Source organism: Nothoprocta perdicaria, unplaced genomic scaffold, assembly GCF_003342845.1.
Source record: "Nothoprocta perdicaria isolate Ctin4 unplaced genomic scaffold, notPer1 scaffold_99, whole genome shotgun sequence".
Classification (NCBI taxonomy): domain Eukaryota; kingdom Metazoa; phylum Chordata; class Aves; order Tinamiformes; family Tinamidae; genus Nothoprocta; species Nothoprocta perdicaria.
Genome location: NW_020456298.1, coordinates 743,408 through 761,290, shown reverse-complemented (window position 1 = coordinate 761,290; position 17,883 = coordinate 743,408). Strand labels below are relative to the sequence as shown.

Genomic DNA, 17,883 nt, shown 5'->3' with positions numbered 1-17,883 from the left:
CGCCGCGCTGCAAGCTGGGACATGGAGTTCGGCGCCGGCGCCGCCCCGCGAGTGGAGGGCCGCGGGAAACCGCAGCCCCCAGGATCCACCGCGCGCGGCGCGGAGGCGAAGCCAGCCGAGGCGCCGCGCGGCCGGGACATGGCTGCGCCCGGCGCGTACCGGTGCATCGAGTGCCACGGGGAGGCCACGGAGCTGTACAGGGACTACCAGCGCGGCGTGCTACGCATCTCCATCTGCGTGAGTCCCGCACGGGCGGCCTAGGACGCAGCGGCGGCGGGAGGCCCCCGCGCCCCGCCTCGCAGGGCACGTGTGGCGCATGCGCGCACCTGCCCGCCCGGGGGGGGGGGGGCTGCCCCTGCCCCCGCCCCCGCGCGCCCGTCCGTTAAACGGTCGCCGTAGAAAAGCGCTCAGTGTTTTAAGCTCTTAGCGTCTACAGGGTGTTTCTAGCTTAATTGTTTCTGATATTTTAGTTACGCCCAGATAGCGTTTATACAGAGTTGTCTCCAGTGGTTAGTTTTGGTGGATTTCCTGTAGTGTGTGAAAAAAGTATATCACTTAGCACCCTATATTTAACTGTGAAAAGAGATGAATTTGGGACTGTGGAATTTGCAAATCTGACTTGACTGAACCTTTTATTTAATCTGTGACAGTGTTTCATAACATCCTTTATTTGTCTCCCACTTAGAAAAAACAATCTTTTTATCTGAACCAACTGTAGAATATATTAAAGCAATACATGACAGTAATGAGTTGTGTGGCATTCAAACTTTCTTCATCGCTCTCCTTTACTTTCCCATAAATACATTGCCCTTGGCATTTTGAGCATGCTGCAAGTAGATGGGTTAATTTACTGATTGTGAAGCTGTGACCGTGGCCAGAAAGATGTGCGATGCATTCCTCTACAGCTGTGTAAATTTTTTGACTCATTGAAGCATTTCTCAAATTAAAAATGGAGATTATAAATGGCTAGTCCATATGTGTTTATAGTTTGGGAAGACAGCAATTAGCTTAAGGTGAAATATCKACTTAAATCTCAACTTCTGCTATCAATAAGAAACGTGGAAACAACATATACACAAATTATTGATGAAATTGGAAACAGATGATTCACATCCTCTTGTCTCTGTCCAGCTGTCAATTAAAAAGTCTCATTGCTACCTTTCAAGAACTGGAGAAGTCAGCAGTTTTTCAGAGTAAAGAAAAACAGCAGTGTGATAGGCATTGATTTCTGCTGCCTTTAGGCATGCACACTGCAAGGAAAAATTTATCTATTTATCTATTTATCTATTTATCTATTTATCTATTTATCTATTTATCTATTTATCTATTTATTTATTTATTTATTTATTTATAATACATCATCTCTAGTAGTAGATATGGCTTGCATCAAACCAGTAGTTAGAGATGCTAGTAAAAGCTGTTGTCATTGATTTATAACAGGAATGTAAATTTACTCTGGATGTGTTCAGCTTACTGTGGGGCTTCACATTTGCCTTGAAATCAAGGAGAAGTTAAGTGCAAAGGAACAAGTGTAAAGTGTAGCTATTTCACATAAAACTGAGCATATTTCACAACCTCAAGTTATCAATTATGGATATCAATTACTTGGCTTTGATAATATCTGAGGAAAACTGGGATCCAGCAGATGGCACTCATTCCTCTTAGAATTTAACTATTTGATGACTTAATCCTTTGGAGGTTTGATGTTCCATGTAAAATAAAAGACATAAGTGCCAGGCACTGTGTTCATCATATATCCCAAATTACATTCTTTTTAACAGTAAAGAAGTGAGTAAAAGAAAAAAATAAAGAATAGCATTGTCCTTGCAAATTTGGATTTTATCTACATTCATATAGCCTTAAATCTATACTGTTCTTCCCTTATTCCTGTCGGTCATGGATCACCGTGATTGAGTTTCAGTCTTAGTCCTGTGTGCTCTTACATGGTGTCTTGTCGCACTGTCTCAAACTCATTCTCAGGAAAGACTGAGAGGAAGAGCAGCCCATATGATGAACAGGTAGTAAGAAACATGTTAGCTCAGTTTATAAAGTGGAGGTCAGAATGTTAGAAAAATCACTAAGGTCAAAAGATTTCTTGATGTGTAATGATCCAAAGTTATCGCTATATGCTTATTATGGGAAAACACTGAGATCTAAGAAGACTCAGGAATTTATCATGAATTGATTTTTCTAATAGAGCCTTTTTTACTTTTCTTTTTCCTCTTTTTCTGAAAGAAGAGTCTTGTTGCTCTGGGTTAATGCATTCTGCTCCAGTAAAGCAATACTGTACTCCTTGCCTGAGACCTGAAAAGTCAGTCAGCATCACACCATCAACAACAAAAATAGTCAAGTACAGCWTGGCACTTGGCACTGACTTTCAAAAGCAGTCTCATAATAGGACTGTCACTATTACAAGTGTGAGTGACCTTAACCTGAAAAAAAATAGGAATAATAGGAAGTTTTCCCCAGTTGAGAAAATTACCCTATTTTTTTCTTCAAGTTTACAGAGTTGACCAGCACTGCAGATAGCTGAATCGTCTCGAGTAGCAGTGAATTCATTCTTGATTCATGCCTGCTGAGGAACTTACCTCCTCAGTGAGATCTGCTGACTTGTGTTAGCTGCAGGGTGTTAATTTTGGAGGAGGTGAGTTTGAATGGCCTTGGATGAAGGTGACTCATGGTGGWCAGCCTGGGCCTCATAGGTCTGGCTCTACTCCTACACTGAAAACGTGCTGACATTTTCCCTCTTCTGAACCAGATGTGATGGTGAGAGTAAGCATAGGTGGCTCTTTATGGCAGTGGTTCTGAAGTTATTTTGATATCCTCAAAACTTAAATGATGTATAAGYGATATAATGAAGCCTTACTAAATAAGGTATGAACCAGCCCTTGACAAGAGTAACCAAAAATACTGTTCAGGTAACAGCATTTATCTTACTAGTGATGTAGGAACAAAGCACATTGAGCAAACCTGGAATAAATTCTATAGTCAAAGTATACAGAATATAAAAGGAAATTAGCAAGTATGACTTATTTCAAAATCGAAGGAAAAATATTTACATTTTTATATTTTGTTGTTTAAAAGAACATTTAAAAATGGTTACTAATCCCAGGCCCTAACCAAGGCAAAAAAAGAAAAAAAAAAAATCCACTGTAGTATGTAGAGCGCAGCTAGGGTTCCCCTTGTGCTTTGTAATAAGAAAGCTAAATTGCCTGAGCAGGGCACACTTCATTTAGCTTTTCTGCTATTAAAAAATAATTGAAAAGCCCCTTTCTGGCAGGAAGTGGGAGAGAAAATAAATGGCACGATTGCAATGCATTTATGTGATAAGGTAAAGAGTCTGTCCAGAGTACAAAGATCATCTCGAAAAATGAAATATGATTTTTTTCATTCTTCTTTACGTAACTCAATTTGCAGACAACTGACTAGTGTAAAACGTTTGATTTAGGAAAAATAATGAAACAACCTTTTGTAATTTTTTTTTAATTGGAATCCATATCAAACCRAGCTGTAGTGTTTTCCAGCTTATTTTGACACTTAGCTGCATCCCTAATAAAGAAACCATTTCTGAAAKCAGCACAGCTAATTACATTTTATTGCTTAAGGGTGCAATTGGGATTAAGGCTCTTCTCTCAGTATAATGGGTCCATAGTAGTTTGCCTTCATCTGAGCATCCTTCATTTCCCTTCCCAGCACTGCTGAACCTCTGCAAATGCTATGTGTGGCTGAATGTGTAGACCAGAAAAAAAAAATGCAGTTTTAATTTGCCAAACTCCCTTCCCTGGAAATGGGGCTACCAAAATGAGGCTACTTCACTTGTAGTTTTGATATCCAGAGATTTGCAAATTTATTGCTGCACTGTTGTAGTTTTCGTGCTGTCTTTGGGTAGGGATGGAGTTTTATTTTSCTTGGTGTGCTGGCTATGGTTGCCTCTTCCAGAAGTTCCCCACACACACCTAATAGTCCTACTTCAAAAATCAGTTATGCTTTAATGTTGGTGAGCACACTTAATAAATTATGTAAATTTCACTGATTAAAAAATACTGCCGAATGTAGGTAGTTTTGTGTGCTGGACTGTGTTCATAGCTCAGTGCCTTTCATAAGCAGAGAAGAAATGTATCTTTTGAGTGCTGTTTTGCCAGAGGCCGGTAAATGTGCAGTTAAAGTCAACATTCCAGTACTTCTTTTGCCTTATTTAACAAAACTGCTGTTAAAAGATGCTACTTTCCTTAAATAATTGTTTTGGATTTCTTGGAACAGAAAGAATCCTCTATGCTGAGCTATGAAGAACATCTTTCTGTTAGTTTTTTAAGATTTCTGGTTCTCCTTATTTTATCTCCCAGGTTGCTGAAAACTCTAACATTAGCTCAGKCCCTGCTAGAGGAGCGCTAGGGGCTTTTGCTTTGTACAGTTTGTAGCTTGTAACCAGTTTTCTTGGTTAGTGTTTTAGCTGGGACCTCCTTAATTTTAAAAGATTATTCCATACGTCTCTCAGAAAGATAGTTTGTCATCTTTTTATTTATTTATCTTTTCAAGCAAACATTTAGAAATGTCTGCTCTAAGCCCTGGGGTGTCTAAGATATCTTTTTTGTAACCTTTTCACCAGCCTTTCTGTTCAAGAATAATCTTTTGTTTGTGTTTTTTTTCCAATGTGTGTGGGAATCAGCTTATAAACAATTTGAGTTTTCTTGTCCTACATCAGCACAGCTTTGACGCATTTAAATTATCACTATTAAGAATGTTTTCCATGATTTTCCCATAGAAAGAAATGAAGCAAGACATTGCCTTTAATTATAGCTGCAGTCTCTTCTGTGGTAGATTTTTCGCTCTATTAAACATTGTAGCCATGATCTTCAATTAATTTTATCCTTTTTTCCATCTCTCTGACTTTAATCTTAGACCTACCAAACTTTTGGTTAATTGAGTCGGACTCTGTATTTATTACTCTGGCTCTGTTGTGTTCTGTCATCGTAGTACTTTGTTTTTGTGATCCAAGTGAGTTGTGACTTTGCTTTTCCTGAACTGGAGCAAGAGGCACTGACTGGTGGTAGCCACATCCTCTCTAGATTTTACCCAACTAATATTACGGTACATTTATTCTTGTGGTGAGTTTTTGCATTCTCAAATTCTCCCATAGTAATCTCAAGGCGACTTTTAACTTGGACCACAAGGAATCTCCATCAAATTGCAGAATCCTTTAGTTTTTTCCTGAGTTTTAGTTGCACCTGTGCTTTGTCTGCTGTTGCTTGGCTTGCGCTGTGCCGGGTGGAGCACTGCAGAAAGCAACTGGGCAGAGTTTTCTGTCCTGAAACTCCTGGAAATGGAAACACMAGTAGTTGCTATGGCTTGTGTGCRCTAAGCATGGAAGGTAGCATGAAARCAAGGGAGGTGGGAGTAGCTCAGGGCAGGTCAGAGGGAAGAAGTTTGCAGCTGAGGTTCGGTAGCAGGAGAAAGGTGACCTGCAGGCATGAGGCCTCCTGCAAGGGCACTTGGGTGAGGTGAAGTGGTGCGTGGGGCCACCTGCCCCTGCTTCTCTACCAAAGAAGGTCTCTCATAGAAGTTATTTCCACTTCTAGTCTATTGTTTGAGGTTTTTTAAGGCTGTTATTTAAACCTTCTCTTCACTAAAACAGTTAAAATAATAGCTGTTTTAAGCCCTTCTCATTTGACTGAAGGAGTGCCCAACATGTGGTTAGGTGAATAAATCTGAAGGGGAGGTGAGAAGCTATTCCCAATGGCCTGGGGGCAATAACCTCTCTAGTTGGCACAGCCAGAAGCAGCAGATGAATTCGAGAAGTAGTTCCCTAATGACCTACCACCCCTTGAGCTACAGCTCTAGCAYGAATGCTATATTTTCAATATTCTAATTATATGTTGGGAGTGGGGTGGGTATTTAATAATTGAAAKTGAAGAGAAATGTCACATCTGGGCTAGTAATGGGCATACAAGGACAACGCAACAGGAAAAAATACTTAACTTTTCCCCAAAAGAGGAAAACATGGGATATATAAGGCATCTCTTGTGAAAGAAGGGTATACATAATGGAAATCCATTTTTCTTTCAAAAAAAACCCCAGTGCTGTATAGACATACATGATCAAGAAGAGTTAACCTTCAACAATCTTTCAGTGCAGTTCTTGAGCATTTGGAAATGTTTTCTGGTTTTTTGTTTTTTTTTTTTGTCTCTAAGGCCCAAAATAATCACTACGTACATCCTTGCATAGTTCATATTTTTCTGTGTCAATTTGAAGTCTACAAAAATCAGTAATATGTCTTCCTGGTTCATAGGGGAAATCCTTGTGTAAATGGCAGTGTCAAGGGGAAAGTGAGCAATTTTTCTGACTGGTTTAAAAATGTATCAAAAATAAAGATTGCTTTGGGGAAAGACTAATGTGAATTGAATGCCTAATTAGAATTATGGAGTTATACTAAACTCAGAGGAACGTTTCCTCTGCTTATGCTTCTTTCCTTATGCTTCCTTCTTTCTTCTTTTTTAATTCTTCTAATTTTTGGCTTTCAGAAATCCTGCCAGAAGCCCGTGGATAAATACGTTGAGTATGATCCTGTTATCATCTTGATTAATGCTATTTTATGTAAAGCGCAAGCATACAGACACATTCTTTTCAATACAAAGATAAATGTAAGTTGCTGTGCTCCTACCCCATGACTTTTTAGTTAAAGAAGATACCCTTAGGCTTGATGATAAGCCAATCAGAGTAATTACAAAATTTAGGTGCTTTTCTTTTTCTGTCCTTCCACAGGCCCCAGCAAGCCATACTACAGTTTTATTGGGGATCAAACTTACTGGAAGAGAAGGGTCTAATTTCAAATTCATTTCCACCTCAAATTTCTGCCAGAAGTAATTACATTTTGAAATGAACTGTAGTAGCATAATGTGCCATGCAAACAATGCTGTACTAATTAAACCTACTCTACGACTTTCTGATGAATTTCCTCGTGAGAAATTAACCACGTCCCCAAAACTACAGCAAGAGATGGTGACTTCCACAGGAATCCCCACTGATGCTCAGACACGTGGGCGGGCAGGTTGCCCCTGGCTGGCACAAGGGCCAGGGTAGCTGTTCTGGCACTGCTGCTCATTTTGCTTCCACAGTTTATTTCCCAGGAGAGGGAAGCTGATCTGCAGTAAATTACCCAGGCATGAGTGTGCGCTGCCTCCCTGTGCTTAATCTCTTCACCAGTCCAATGTGAACGGGGTAGATGGAGAGATCTACGTTGCTTGCAGGGACAGACCTGACTAAGTCACCCTGATGAATACTTTGGCTTGAATCCTATAGTTGCATGTTTTTCAGGCATAGATCTGGCTAAAGATTTTTAATGAATTTAATGCTACTGGAGACCGGTAATGATGCTCCCCGTGAGGCCTTTGGAAGAACAGGTCCATCTGGGGAAACTTCACCTATTTGAATAAATGAACTTGATGTTTAAATTTAGCTTAGCTTGTGCATGTGTACTTGTCCCTGCAAGTGAAAGCTACGTAACGAGGCACCAACAGAAAAAAAAAACACCTAGAAAGAGGCCACTTTCATTGGCTTATAAATTATGTTTAATATGGAAGTGTGTGAAACATGGATGCTTTAACTTTTGCTTGGTTGCACAGCTGTCTACTTTTGTCTCCTCTCCCTTCTCTGAAGTAAGGAATGTTTTTAGTATAACTAAACTACCAATTTCTTCTAAAGGAAAAACATTTTTTCTTGGAGAAAAACAAAACCCATGCAACTTAAAACATTATACTAAATCTTTTGGTGGCATAGTTCTGTTTGCTAGGGTGTGATTTTGTTTTTATATTCCTAACTGAAACAGCCATCTGGATTTTAAAAAGTGTAGAGAAGACCTTGCAAACTACAATTATCTATTGTTTTCAATACAAAACTGTTCATGCAGTTTTAACACCCCCTAATTTGCCTATCATGTAAATGAACCAATTGATGCTAAAAGGGACGTGATGAATTAGTAGCTCAACAAAAGTAATTTGCTCTACATTTCTAAACATACCTAAAATGATAAGAAGAACTTGTTTCTGAAGAGATGTCAAGAGGTATTGTAAATATTTGATACTAACGTGTTTATTTTCCTTTCTTTTACCAGATTCACGGAAAGCTCTGCATATTTTGTTTGCTCTGTGAAGCTTACCTTAGGTGGCTCCAACTACAGGATTCAAGCCAAAATATAGATCCTGATGACTTAATCAGATATGCCAAGGAATGGGATTTTTACAGAATGTTTGGCATAGCTTCTTTAGGTAAGAACTATGATTATTTCATATAAATATCAAGGGTACTCTTTAAGCTTTTTGTAACTGCATGAGCCTTTCAAAAGCCTGGTATTGCAAAAATTATTAATATAGAATGGTTGTCCTGCTCAACCCAGCATGGTTTAATGACTTTTTTTTTGACATACCCTGTCACTTCCCTTCATTAAAGCAGATTTATATTTAAATCACCTCACTGCAGTTTAGACTGATATGATCAACATTAGATACCAAATCACCAGAAGATGGCAATATTCAGAAATCTTAGTCTGAATGCATTTACATAAAGTACATTGGCTTAAAGACCAGCGTAGACCTCTGCCCTATTCCAAAGACTAAAGCTCTACATATTGTCATTCAACTTCATTTTAATGTAAGGTAGTTGACTCAAGCACAACTTAAAAAACATTCTCTGTAATTTGCTTTATGTATCATTATCTGGTATGATACTTCAATGCCAGTTGTCTTATGCAATACAGTGTGTGGTATTTGTAAGCTCCTGTTTGTAGAACTAATCTGTTCAAAAGGATCCTCCCAATGTTCTCCTCCCTGTCTTACCTTCAGATCATGAGAAAATGTGGACAGATTATATATTCTCTTGAAAAACATTGAAAAATGAAAGACTACCAGACTACCACTTGAGTGTGACGGGTTCTTTTTGTTTTTATTTAGCTTTAGCAGAAATCAAAACCATAAATATCTTTGGATTTACTCCTTACTTTACTTACTCCTTTACTACTTACAAAAATGAGACAAAAGGATGATCCTTGCAGAAGTAAACAAATCAGGAAGAGCTGTATCAGTTTAAAATGAATTTGCAATAATCAGTAATTGTCAAACAGAACAGTGTTATCCTTTCTTGTGCTGTGTAATGTTAGGTATTACAGGCATGACCATCATACAGATAGAGTTGATTGAATTATTTTAATGGCGTCATATAGAATTAATATATAAGTAATAGTAATTTTTGCTTATTAAAGTGAGTCTGAGAGATGGAGGACATGTTTGTGTTTGCTTATAAAACAACTTTTAAATAGCTTCTCTAAGCTTGATCATGTAAGGACTTCATGTCTGTGTTTCATTCTCTCTTCCTAACTCCTCGTTACTTCCTCCTAGAACAAACTTCATTTTTAGTTGGCATTTTTATTGCCTTGTGGCAGATGAGACCTGAGATGCTGAAAACGAAGTCTGACTTCATTTTACTTCTGAAAGCCCTGCTGTTGTCTAGCTATGGAAAGCTCTTGCTAATTCCAGCTGTCATTTGGGAACACGACTACACACCGTTGTGCCTCATGCTTATAAAAGTATTTGTCTTGACATCAAACTCTCAAGCAATTAGAGGTACTTTTTGGCTTCTTTATTAGTATACAATGGGTGCAGAACTTGTGTGAGAGAGGACGCAGCTGTGATGTATGTTATTGTTTCTATATTTTTAAGTCTTTAGCGAAAACAATGTTTATTATCAGATATATGATTAGAGTAGTCCTAAAACTGTGATCTTTGGACTTTCATAAAAAGTGAATGAAACAAAACATTTGTTAAAAAAACAGAACAAAGCTTTTATCTTACAGTCAATATCTTTGTAAAAGCCCTGTCCATCAGTTCAGCATGGAGCACTGAAACACAAAGCAGAATTCTTTGCGTGTCTAGAAGATGAAAGATACTTAGTTCTTATGTGTGGTTGCAAATGGGGTTGCAGGATTTAATGGATTTGTGTTATTTCTTATGCAAATATTTCCCACATGGTTTTCTGTGACCAGGAATGGATACATTTGTTCTATTTTCTTTTGCAGTTACATTAAACTTAAACCGGACGCTGCCTTGGTTGGCCATCTTCATTGGATTAGTTTTGGAAAATGGTGTAGTCTGCTTGTTCCAGAAGATGGGATGGAATGTTTGAAAAATCAGTCCAGATCTAAAGAAAACCCAGCACATGCTCTTGGTTGATCTTTGCCAACATTTCAAAGGATGATCTCTGCTAGTGGTCCCAAAGTCACTATTTTCATAGTGATGAAGAAAATGATAGGTAACACATTTTCGTTGGTGGTTTGCTGGAGACAGTTCTAGGATAAATTAAAATGAGAAACTGCAGAACTTCAGCCATTTAATGTGATGAGACATAAAACTTCAACTTTAGCTTGTTTATTTTCCCATCAAAAATATGAATGTGTCACTATCTTAAGAGCTTCATAAATCTGGCTGTATAGCTGTGGCTGTAGCAAGAAAGGTACACTGAAATAAAAAATCCAACACTGCTACCATGCATTTTGGCAGAAAGAGGGGGATGAATTGTTCCTTTAAGAAAAAGAAAATCAATCAGTAGGAAAAATGCAAAAAACAAAACTGATACTTCTACAAAAGTTGATTTTCAGAGGGAGAAATGAACACACACAAACAGATCGTTTGAGAAAAGACAAGTATTGTAAAGAGTAAAACTACAGTCAGAAAACTAGGTTGTATTCTCTGGAACGTCTAAAGAACAATCCAAAATAATAAAATACCAAGTTCTAGAGTAATCTCTAGGAGTTATGGTTTTAATTATCTTCATTTCATTTTTTTTATATGATCTTGTAAATCCTACTGCACTGTTCTGAAAGATGGAGAGGAGAGGACTCTGAGGTCCAACATGCATAAAAAGTGTTGCAGCTTCTGCTGCAGTTAATATTAATCCATCTCCCCTCAAAGCAGCCCTTACTGACAGCTGGCTGAGTGGAAGCACAAAGGGACGTATGAGGCTGCCTAGCAGAGTTCTTCTGTGGAGTAGAGCATACTGAGAGAGAAGCAAGGTTTGGATTAAATCAGGGAAAGCAGGTCATGGAAATTCTAAACCTTGCAGGCAGAGAGAGGGGGATAGATGGTCTGCAAAGGAAAATCATTTTCCCAAGCCAGTCAGCACACAGACCTACTCCTTTTCTGCAGACCAATTTCCACCATGCTGCATCCAAAGTTTATTTCTCCTGCTTCTTTCTGGAAGGTTGTAGTTCTGGCAATATGCACCACAGGTTCAGCTTCAATTCTTTGTTTTCCTCAGCTGCATTTCCTCTCCATCTTTTGCAAAACGTACTAAATGACATTTTGCAGTATCTGCAAATTAATTCTGAGCAGATCTAGAGTAAGTGTAGATTATGAGTCCAGAAGAAAAGGGACATCAGACACGTTAAAACTGTTGCAACTGCAATGCCATAGTAAGCTGTTTGAGATGAGGAAGGAAGTAATAAGCTATTTTGAGAGAAAAGCAAGTGCTTGCCTATGCTGTTACAGCAGGACAGAGGCTGACCACACTCGTGCGGCATTTGCTGAGTTCAGGGGCTTTCTGAGCCTGTGATGGTGTCGCCAGGGAAGGCAAAAAAAAGGGGGGGAGGGGGGACAAAAAATGCAGCTGCTCTTAAGTGTATGAAGCTACTTGACCGTGTGGCTGCCCCTACTAAGCACACAGTTGTGAGGCTGTATGAGGAACCCACCTGGCCATTGGTGTGAATCCGGGCCCAGCCAGCTGGCTGTGGGCTGCAGTTCTGGCTGAGCAGCAGCCAGGGGAACGCGGCAGCCGGCACGTGCTGGATGTACGTGTGTAGATCTGGGCACAGACTGCTGCGGGGYGGCAGCCGGGGCCTGGGACGGCGACTTGGGACACGGGGCCTCGTGTGGCTCGGTGCTGCTGATGGTCTTAGGTGGCTCGGTGTCCCTGCTGGAGCAGGGGAGTTGGACTAGGGGATCTCTAGAGGTCCCTTCCAGCCTCAGCCATTCTGTGATTAACCAGAGCTGACATGGCAAATGCAGGAATATTCTGTAAATCGAGGAGGAACGTGAGGATTCTGGGCCAGGGAGGGCAGCGTGGGCTTTTTGGTGCTTTTGGTGCTGCAGATTTCTGTAACTTTGAGAGCCTTCCTGTTTAACAGCCGTCTCCTTCACGTTTGTTTCTTCCCTTTGATCTCCGATATATTGTTCATATACTCTTTGCAATGAAATAATCTAATAATATAACTTTCTCCTTCCATGCGCTGGAAGACATATTACAAATAGCCTTTCTATATATCTTCAGTTGCTTCATTAACTTATTGTAAAAGACCTGAGTTAAAAAAATAAAAGTCTTCAAATAAACCTTTGTAAACTGTCTTGTTTTGCTTAGGATCTAATGAGACATCATGGCCTATGATTCGGCAGGATTGCCGAACTCTGTTGGGCAAAATGCAGTGATATTAGCTCAGAATTGAGCAGAGCAAAGATTTGGATGATGAGGCAGTGAAGGTTGAAAAGAGATGCTGGAAACTTCAACTGGCTCCACACACAGGTAAGGTAGCAAAAGCTTGGAAAATGCTCTATACAGCACCGAGCCAATAGAGTATTGGCTGCAAAGGAACAGTTAAAAGAGTGAGGGGGTTAGGTAGAAAGCTACAAAATTAAGAGAAGGCTGTAACAACTAAGGAGATAGGGGACTGTGAACCAAAGTTAGGAGGTAAGAAAAGATTAAGCTCCTCTTACAAATGTAGCATGAATGTATGGTTATGCAAATATATATATTGAAGCTACTCTTAAATTTTCTAAGGCTGAACATGAAGAAAGAATAATACAGACATTTCTGTAGTAGGTGAAATGATATCATGAATGCACAGAATGTCTTCCAATTAGTCTACTATGCCCTGGCTTTCCGTAGGAAAGTTAGTGATAATCCTATCGGAGTGGTTTGGACTCTGTCTTTGGGAACACACTGCTGAATTAGCAGTTATGCAGAGGGAGAATGAATCGCTTTGAGGACAGGAAAGAGCAGCCGCAGGCGCCGCAGAGCTTCTGCATCCGCCGCTCAGGTTTAGCGGGTGGAAGGAGGGTCCGCGGCTCCGGGACCCCTGCGCGCGCGGACACGGGAGCCTCTCGGAGCCGCCGCGGGTCGGGCTCCGTCCCGTGAACTGCCCTTTGTTACTGCCGGCCCTGCACAACTGCACACAGAGCAGCACAGCTGCGCCGGGAAGCTGCGAGCTGCGCTGGGAAGCTGCGAGCAGCTCCCTTTCCCTGAAACAACCCAACCATTGTGTGGTTCTCAGGAGCTTGCGCGCTCCTGCTCTTCCCCATTCTCCTCCAGCTGGGCGATCCTAAGCCCCACAGTGCCACCTGCAGCATAAAACTCAAGTACTTGGCTTTCCCGTACTGGCGGGAGGGAAAGCATGGCCACTATAGCTAGCTTCAATTAATTCATGTTTTATAGAATCACAAATCCAGGCTTTTCAAATTAACATTCATTTCCAGTTCAGGAAAACAGTTGTTGATCAAAACAGCCCACAAAATAATTTTTTGGTGACAAAGTCAATTCACTGTATTCACCATAAGAGCTATGAAATGAAGATTATTTTATCGTGGCCATCTGTTTGTTTAAGAATTGCAAGATCTTGCAAGCTGGGATTATTCTAAGTAGTCTCACTGAGTTCAGAGGAAATCCATATGGCAAAAGGCAGAGTGAACACATTTCACTGCTAAAAATCAGTAGGAATTTTGTCACTGAATTAATTTGAAATAGCATCACACCCAGGTTGCCACAGTTAGAGTGCGCAATGCATGTAACAAGATCTCTGTTTTCTGTCCTGCTGCTTTTTAACACCATTCTGACCTCCTTAGTCTTTGCAATAATACTCTGGTGGCCAGAAAGAAGGTCTGAGAATGAGGGGCTTTTAACATCTTTTCCCAAAACATGAAATACTGTCCTAAATACGTAAAGTGCTTCCGAGCACTATTTAAATAAAGGGCAAGTCTGCAAAGGGCTTAGGAAATACGGACAACAAGGCTTTAAGTGTTCTTCATTAGGAAAAGAGATTTTTTTTCTGGGTAAAAAATGGTTTGAATTCATTTACATACTAACACTTTGGAGTGTGAACATGTGCAGTCTGAACATGTGCTGGCTGCTACAGAGAAAAGTCCAGTTGACCCCACGATTTCTTACAGCCTTTAACAGTAACACTGAGTATATTTTTGGGCAAAAACAGAATGTTGTGCATAAGCTGCATGGAGATGCCTCCCGTAGCCATGTGCACACAAGACCTGAATCCTGGTGCTGAATACGAGCCCGGCTTCTGCTGTGACTGAACAAGTCACTGCCGTGTCTCCATGGTGTGGTTGTGTCACCACCTCCACAGGAGTGTGAGGAGAATTCGTTTGATGTTCTCCTCTTAAATAGATGTCCTCTTAAGTCTCCCTAGCTGCAGGTTAACAGCTGGGAGTCAGTTAATGCTCTGAACTTTGGATATTACAACTGATGTGCCAGAAGCCAGAGAATAGGGAATACTGAGTTTGACCTGTTTAAGGAATTCTTTGTTGTGTTAATAGAAGCTAAAATTCTCATTCTCACAAGCACACAATTCTATAACATACATGTATGTGTGCATGTTTGCTTTGGGGGGCATATATGGTCAACTGTGAATCCCTTAACATAAATTTTTAGAAGTTCCTACAGCCACTATGTACCAAAATAAATGTGAAATTATTACTAAAAGTGGTGTGAAGGCAACTAGCATATTAACTGATGTTATTTTCAACTATCTGAGAAGAAAATTTAAGGTGTCCTATTTCATTTGCAAGTATGAGGTTTTGAGGTGTAAGATACGGTCATACATAAAAACTTTCTTAAAAAAAAAATATGAATCATTAGTATTTATTCAACAAGTGAACCCCAAAACATTTCACAAATTTTAACAACAAAACTTCAGCAACATGGAAACATTCTCCTCCCAGAACTGCTCATTCCTCTGCTTGCAGGCATCCACGGGCATTACCTTTAAGGAATGTCAGGGCCCACATGCCTGATGCCATCACAGACGCATCGCTCCTAAACTTTGGTGCCTACTTTGGTCCCTCCCTTCACCCCCCGTGCAAGGCTTTGGTCCCGACCTTCAAAGCGTTGACGTATCACGTCTTGGCTCCAGCAGCGATAGCATCTCTTTCCCCCAGTCAGGCGACTACAGCAACTCTTTTGATCAACAGAAATCAAAAGCCAGCAGTAGCCTAATAATAACCAGGAAGAAAACATCCTCCACTAGGAGCATCAGCTGCATAATAAGGCGCCACAGAGCAGCGTTAGGAAAAGAGGGCTTGGACTTTGCGAGGCAGGAGTTGGAATGGGTACGTGGCGCGTGCTCCTCAGCACTTCTTCCCCAACAAGGATCTCTGTTTCCCTGCAAGGACATTTGTCCTATTTAGCCATGCGGAAGCGGCAAGCGAGCTGTAGAGCTCGGAAAACACAGCCCATCTCACGCTCTTTCCGTCGTGGGAGACAGCATCCTGAATCTAGGACATTGCTGGGTAGTCAAGAGTTTTTTTCAGCAACAGGAGACACAGCACAAAGAAAATCACTGCAGCTGCCTTACTCTGAACAGACCATTGACAAACTTTGCTATGGAAGAAAATCGTGAACTTTGCTGCACAAGATATACACAATGGTGGATATACATTTCTTTACATAACAACATGAAGAGACTTGGTTTGTATTAAAACTTGTATATTTTAACACTTCGTTTGATGCTCCTTCCACTTTAAGTAGATTTTTCTCTGAAAACTTTCCTTTTCCTGCTCATTTGTATTATGCCACATGTGTAAATAATGTGGGAGGGAGGGTGATCGAAAGCAAAGGGTCAATCCTGTTCTTTCAGCATATGTGTTTGCGCCTTACCTAACATGAGACTATCTAGTTTTTAGCCACAGCACCTTGTTGACGTGACCTGAGCTGCACCACAACAGGCTCTCCACCAAAGGCACGGGGCACCTGCCAGAAAGGCGCCTCCTCAAAATAGTTTGCATGCGCAACAGTACAGATCATATCAGCTGAAAAAAAATATTTCAAGTCATGTCTTTGATGAGACAGCATCACAAGTGTATGCAGATCTGATCTCCCTTCCCTCATGGCTACGCATCCACTTTCATTACAAACATGAGACATTTCATTACAAAAAGCCACGGGGATGTAACTCAGCTGCGGGAGCTCTTCCCTGGGGAGTTCCGAGGGGGTTTTTGATTCCCTGCAGGGAGCCCCGGGGAGCAGAGTGGAGCGGGAAGCCCTGGTGCAGGGATCCGCGTGCTCCTTCCCGCCCGGCGCCGCCGCGGCCTGCGCGCCCTGCCACCCGGCCTGCCTCGGGCCCGCGCGTCAGCGGGAGCAGCGCCGCTTCCGCGGCTCCACACGACGCTGAACGCCGGTCCCGGGGCCCCAGGCCTTCCCACAGCCTGCAGCGAGGCTGGGCCGGCCCTTCCCGGCTGGCGTTCAGGCCGGCAGCCCGAGATCCGGGCAGCAAGAGTGCCAGGTCGCGCTGCGCTTCTGCACGGGGACCCGTCCTGCTGCTGCGAGCAACGACAACTTGAGCCCAGCTGGTTTTCGGCTTTATAACAATGACCTTTGAATCGGGGAATCCGGTTTTGAGAAGAGAGAAGGTTTTGCTCARAGAATTCGTGATGAAAATGCTGGTTTGGTCTCTTAGTGGTTTATAGGGCCCTCTGTTTTTGTTGTCCAGGTTGCGGTGCTTCCAACTCCCTGCTCACCCCTGCGGCAACCTTGCTGAGCCAGCAACAAGGYGGCCCCTGAGTCACATCCCGTGGCTGCAGGACCGCAAAGTAGASAGGGCTGCAAAGCACACGGAGCAGACTGTGTCCCCTCAGCCGGCTGTGGGCCGCTTCGGGGGACCAGCACACTCAGTTACACAGAGTGAAGATTAAATAACATGATCACCGCTGCCTACAGACTGAAAGGTTTCCTTCAGAATGGAATGAAAAGATGAGTGTGGTGAACTGAGACCTCTGCTCGTGGATAATAAATCCATCTGGTTTAACTCCTTTTTAATTTGCGAAAGATACAGCAGTTTTTCTAGTCTCTGCACATTTTTAAATAGATGCTTTTATAAATGAATGTCTGCAACCATAGCGAGGTATATTTGGCTTCTCTAACATTGACTGATGTATTTTGTATGTACATACCTGCATTTAAAGGCTTATATAAATATATATATATAAAGTTGCATTGTCTATGAGAAGAAGTTATTTTGAAACTATAGAATCATTCCACGTTTTCAACATAAATGGAAAGGACTTTCTGAATGGCTGGCTAGTGATACAGGGGGAAAAAGAAGCCCTATTGTGTAAACATGGAAAGCATTGAGGACAAGACCAATCTATTTACATATGAAAACTTACACCTCCATTAAATCCCACAGAAAGGAAGAACAGGAAACAGGAGGAAAGAAATATATAAAACAGAGGAGGAAATGCCTTTTTTTTTCCCTCACAGAGATTGCTACCAATTTCTAGGTCACTTATGTATCATTAAATTTTAATCCTTTATGCAAGTGCAATGACTGTCCTCAAAATATACTAAGCTTGTGTTCATAAATATCTTCCCTTTTTTAAAAATGCAAACAAGGTAATGAGTGATATTTTGGACAGATGCTATAYATTCCATTTCTCTCTGCAAGCTATATTATAGGATACAATATATTTGAGGAAATGCATCTCCTGCTTGAGAAACATGACTAAATATGAGCCAGAAAGAGCRAGGATTTGCACAATATTAAACAGAAGAACAAAGGTATATAAAGACTCCTAGAATAATTAGAGAGGATATGGACATGCTGTGTTCAACAGGAAAAAGAAA

At 41.1% G+C, this 17,883-nt stretch overlaps 1 protein-coding gene across 1 annotated transcript; it reads left to right on the top strand.

Moving 5' to 3' along the window:
* Positions 1-138: 138 nt before the first annotated feature.
* Positions 139-11,311, top strand: ARV1 (ARV1 homolog, fatty acid homeostasis modulator). The gene is made up of 5 exons (XM_026053408.1): positions 139-237; positions 6,519-6,638; positions 8,108-8,261; positions 9,387-9,611; positions 10,064-11,311. Exons 1-5 carry the CDS (start codon positions 139-141, stop codon positions 10,168-10,170), a joined length of 705 nt encoding a protein of 234 aa, XP_025909193.1. The 3' UTR covers positions 10,171-11,311.
* The last annotated feature ends 6,572 nt before the right edge of the window (positions 11,312-17,883 follow it).

Excerpts from the sequence above, each read along its gene's own strand:
- ARV1 (XM_026053408.1), top strand. The coding sequence starts at position 139 with ATGGCTGCGCCCGGCGCGTACCGGTGCATCGAGTGCCACGGGGAGGCC. Across the intron at positions 6,639-8,107 it reads TTTTCAATACAAAGATAAAT|ATTCACGGAAAGCTCTGCAT; the intron begins GTAAGTTGCTGT and ends TTCTTTTACCAG. Across the intron at positions 9,612-10,063 it reads AAACTCTCAAGCAATTAGAG|TTACATTAAACTTAAACCGG; the intron begins GTACTTTTTGGC and ends TTTCTTTTGCAG.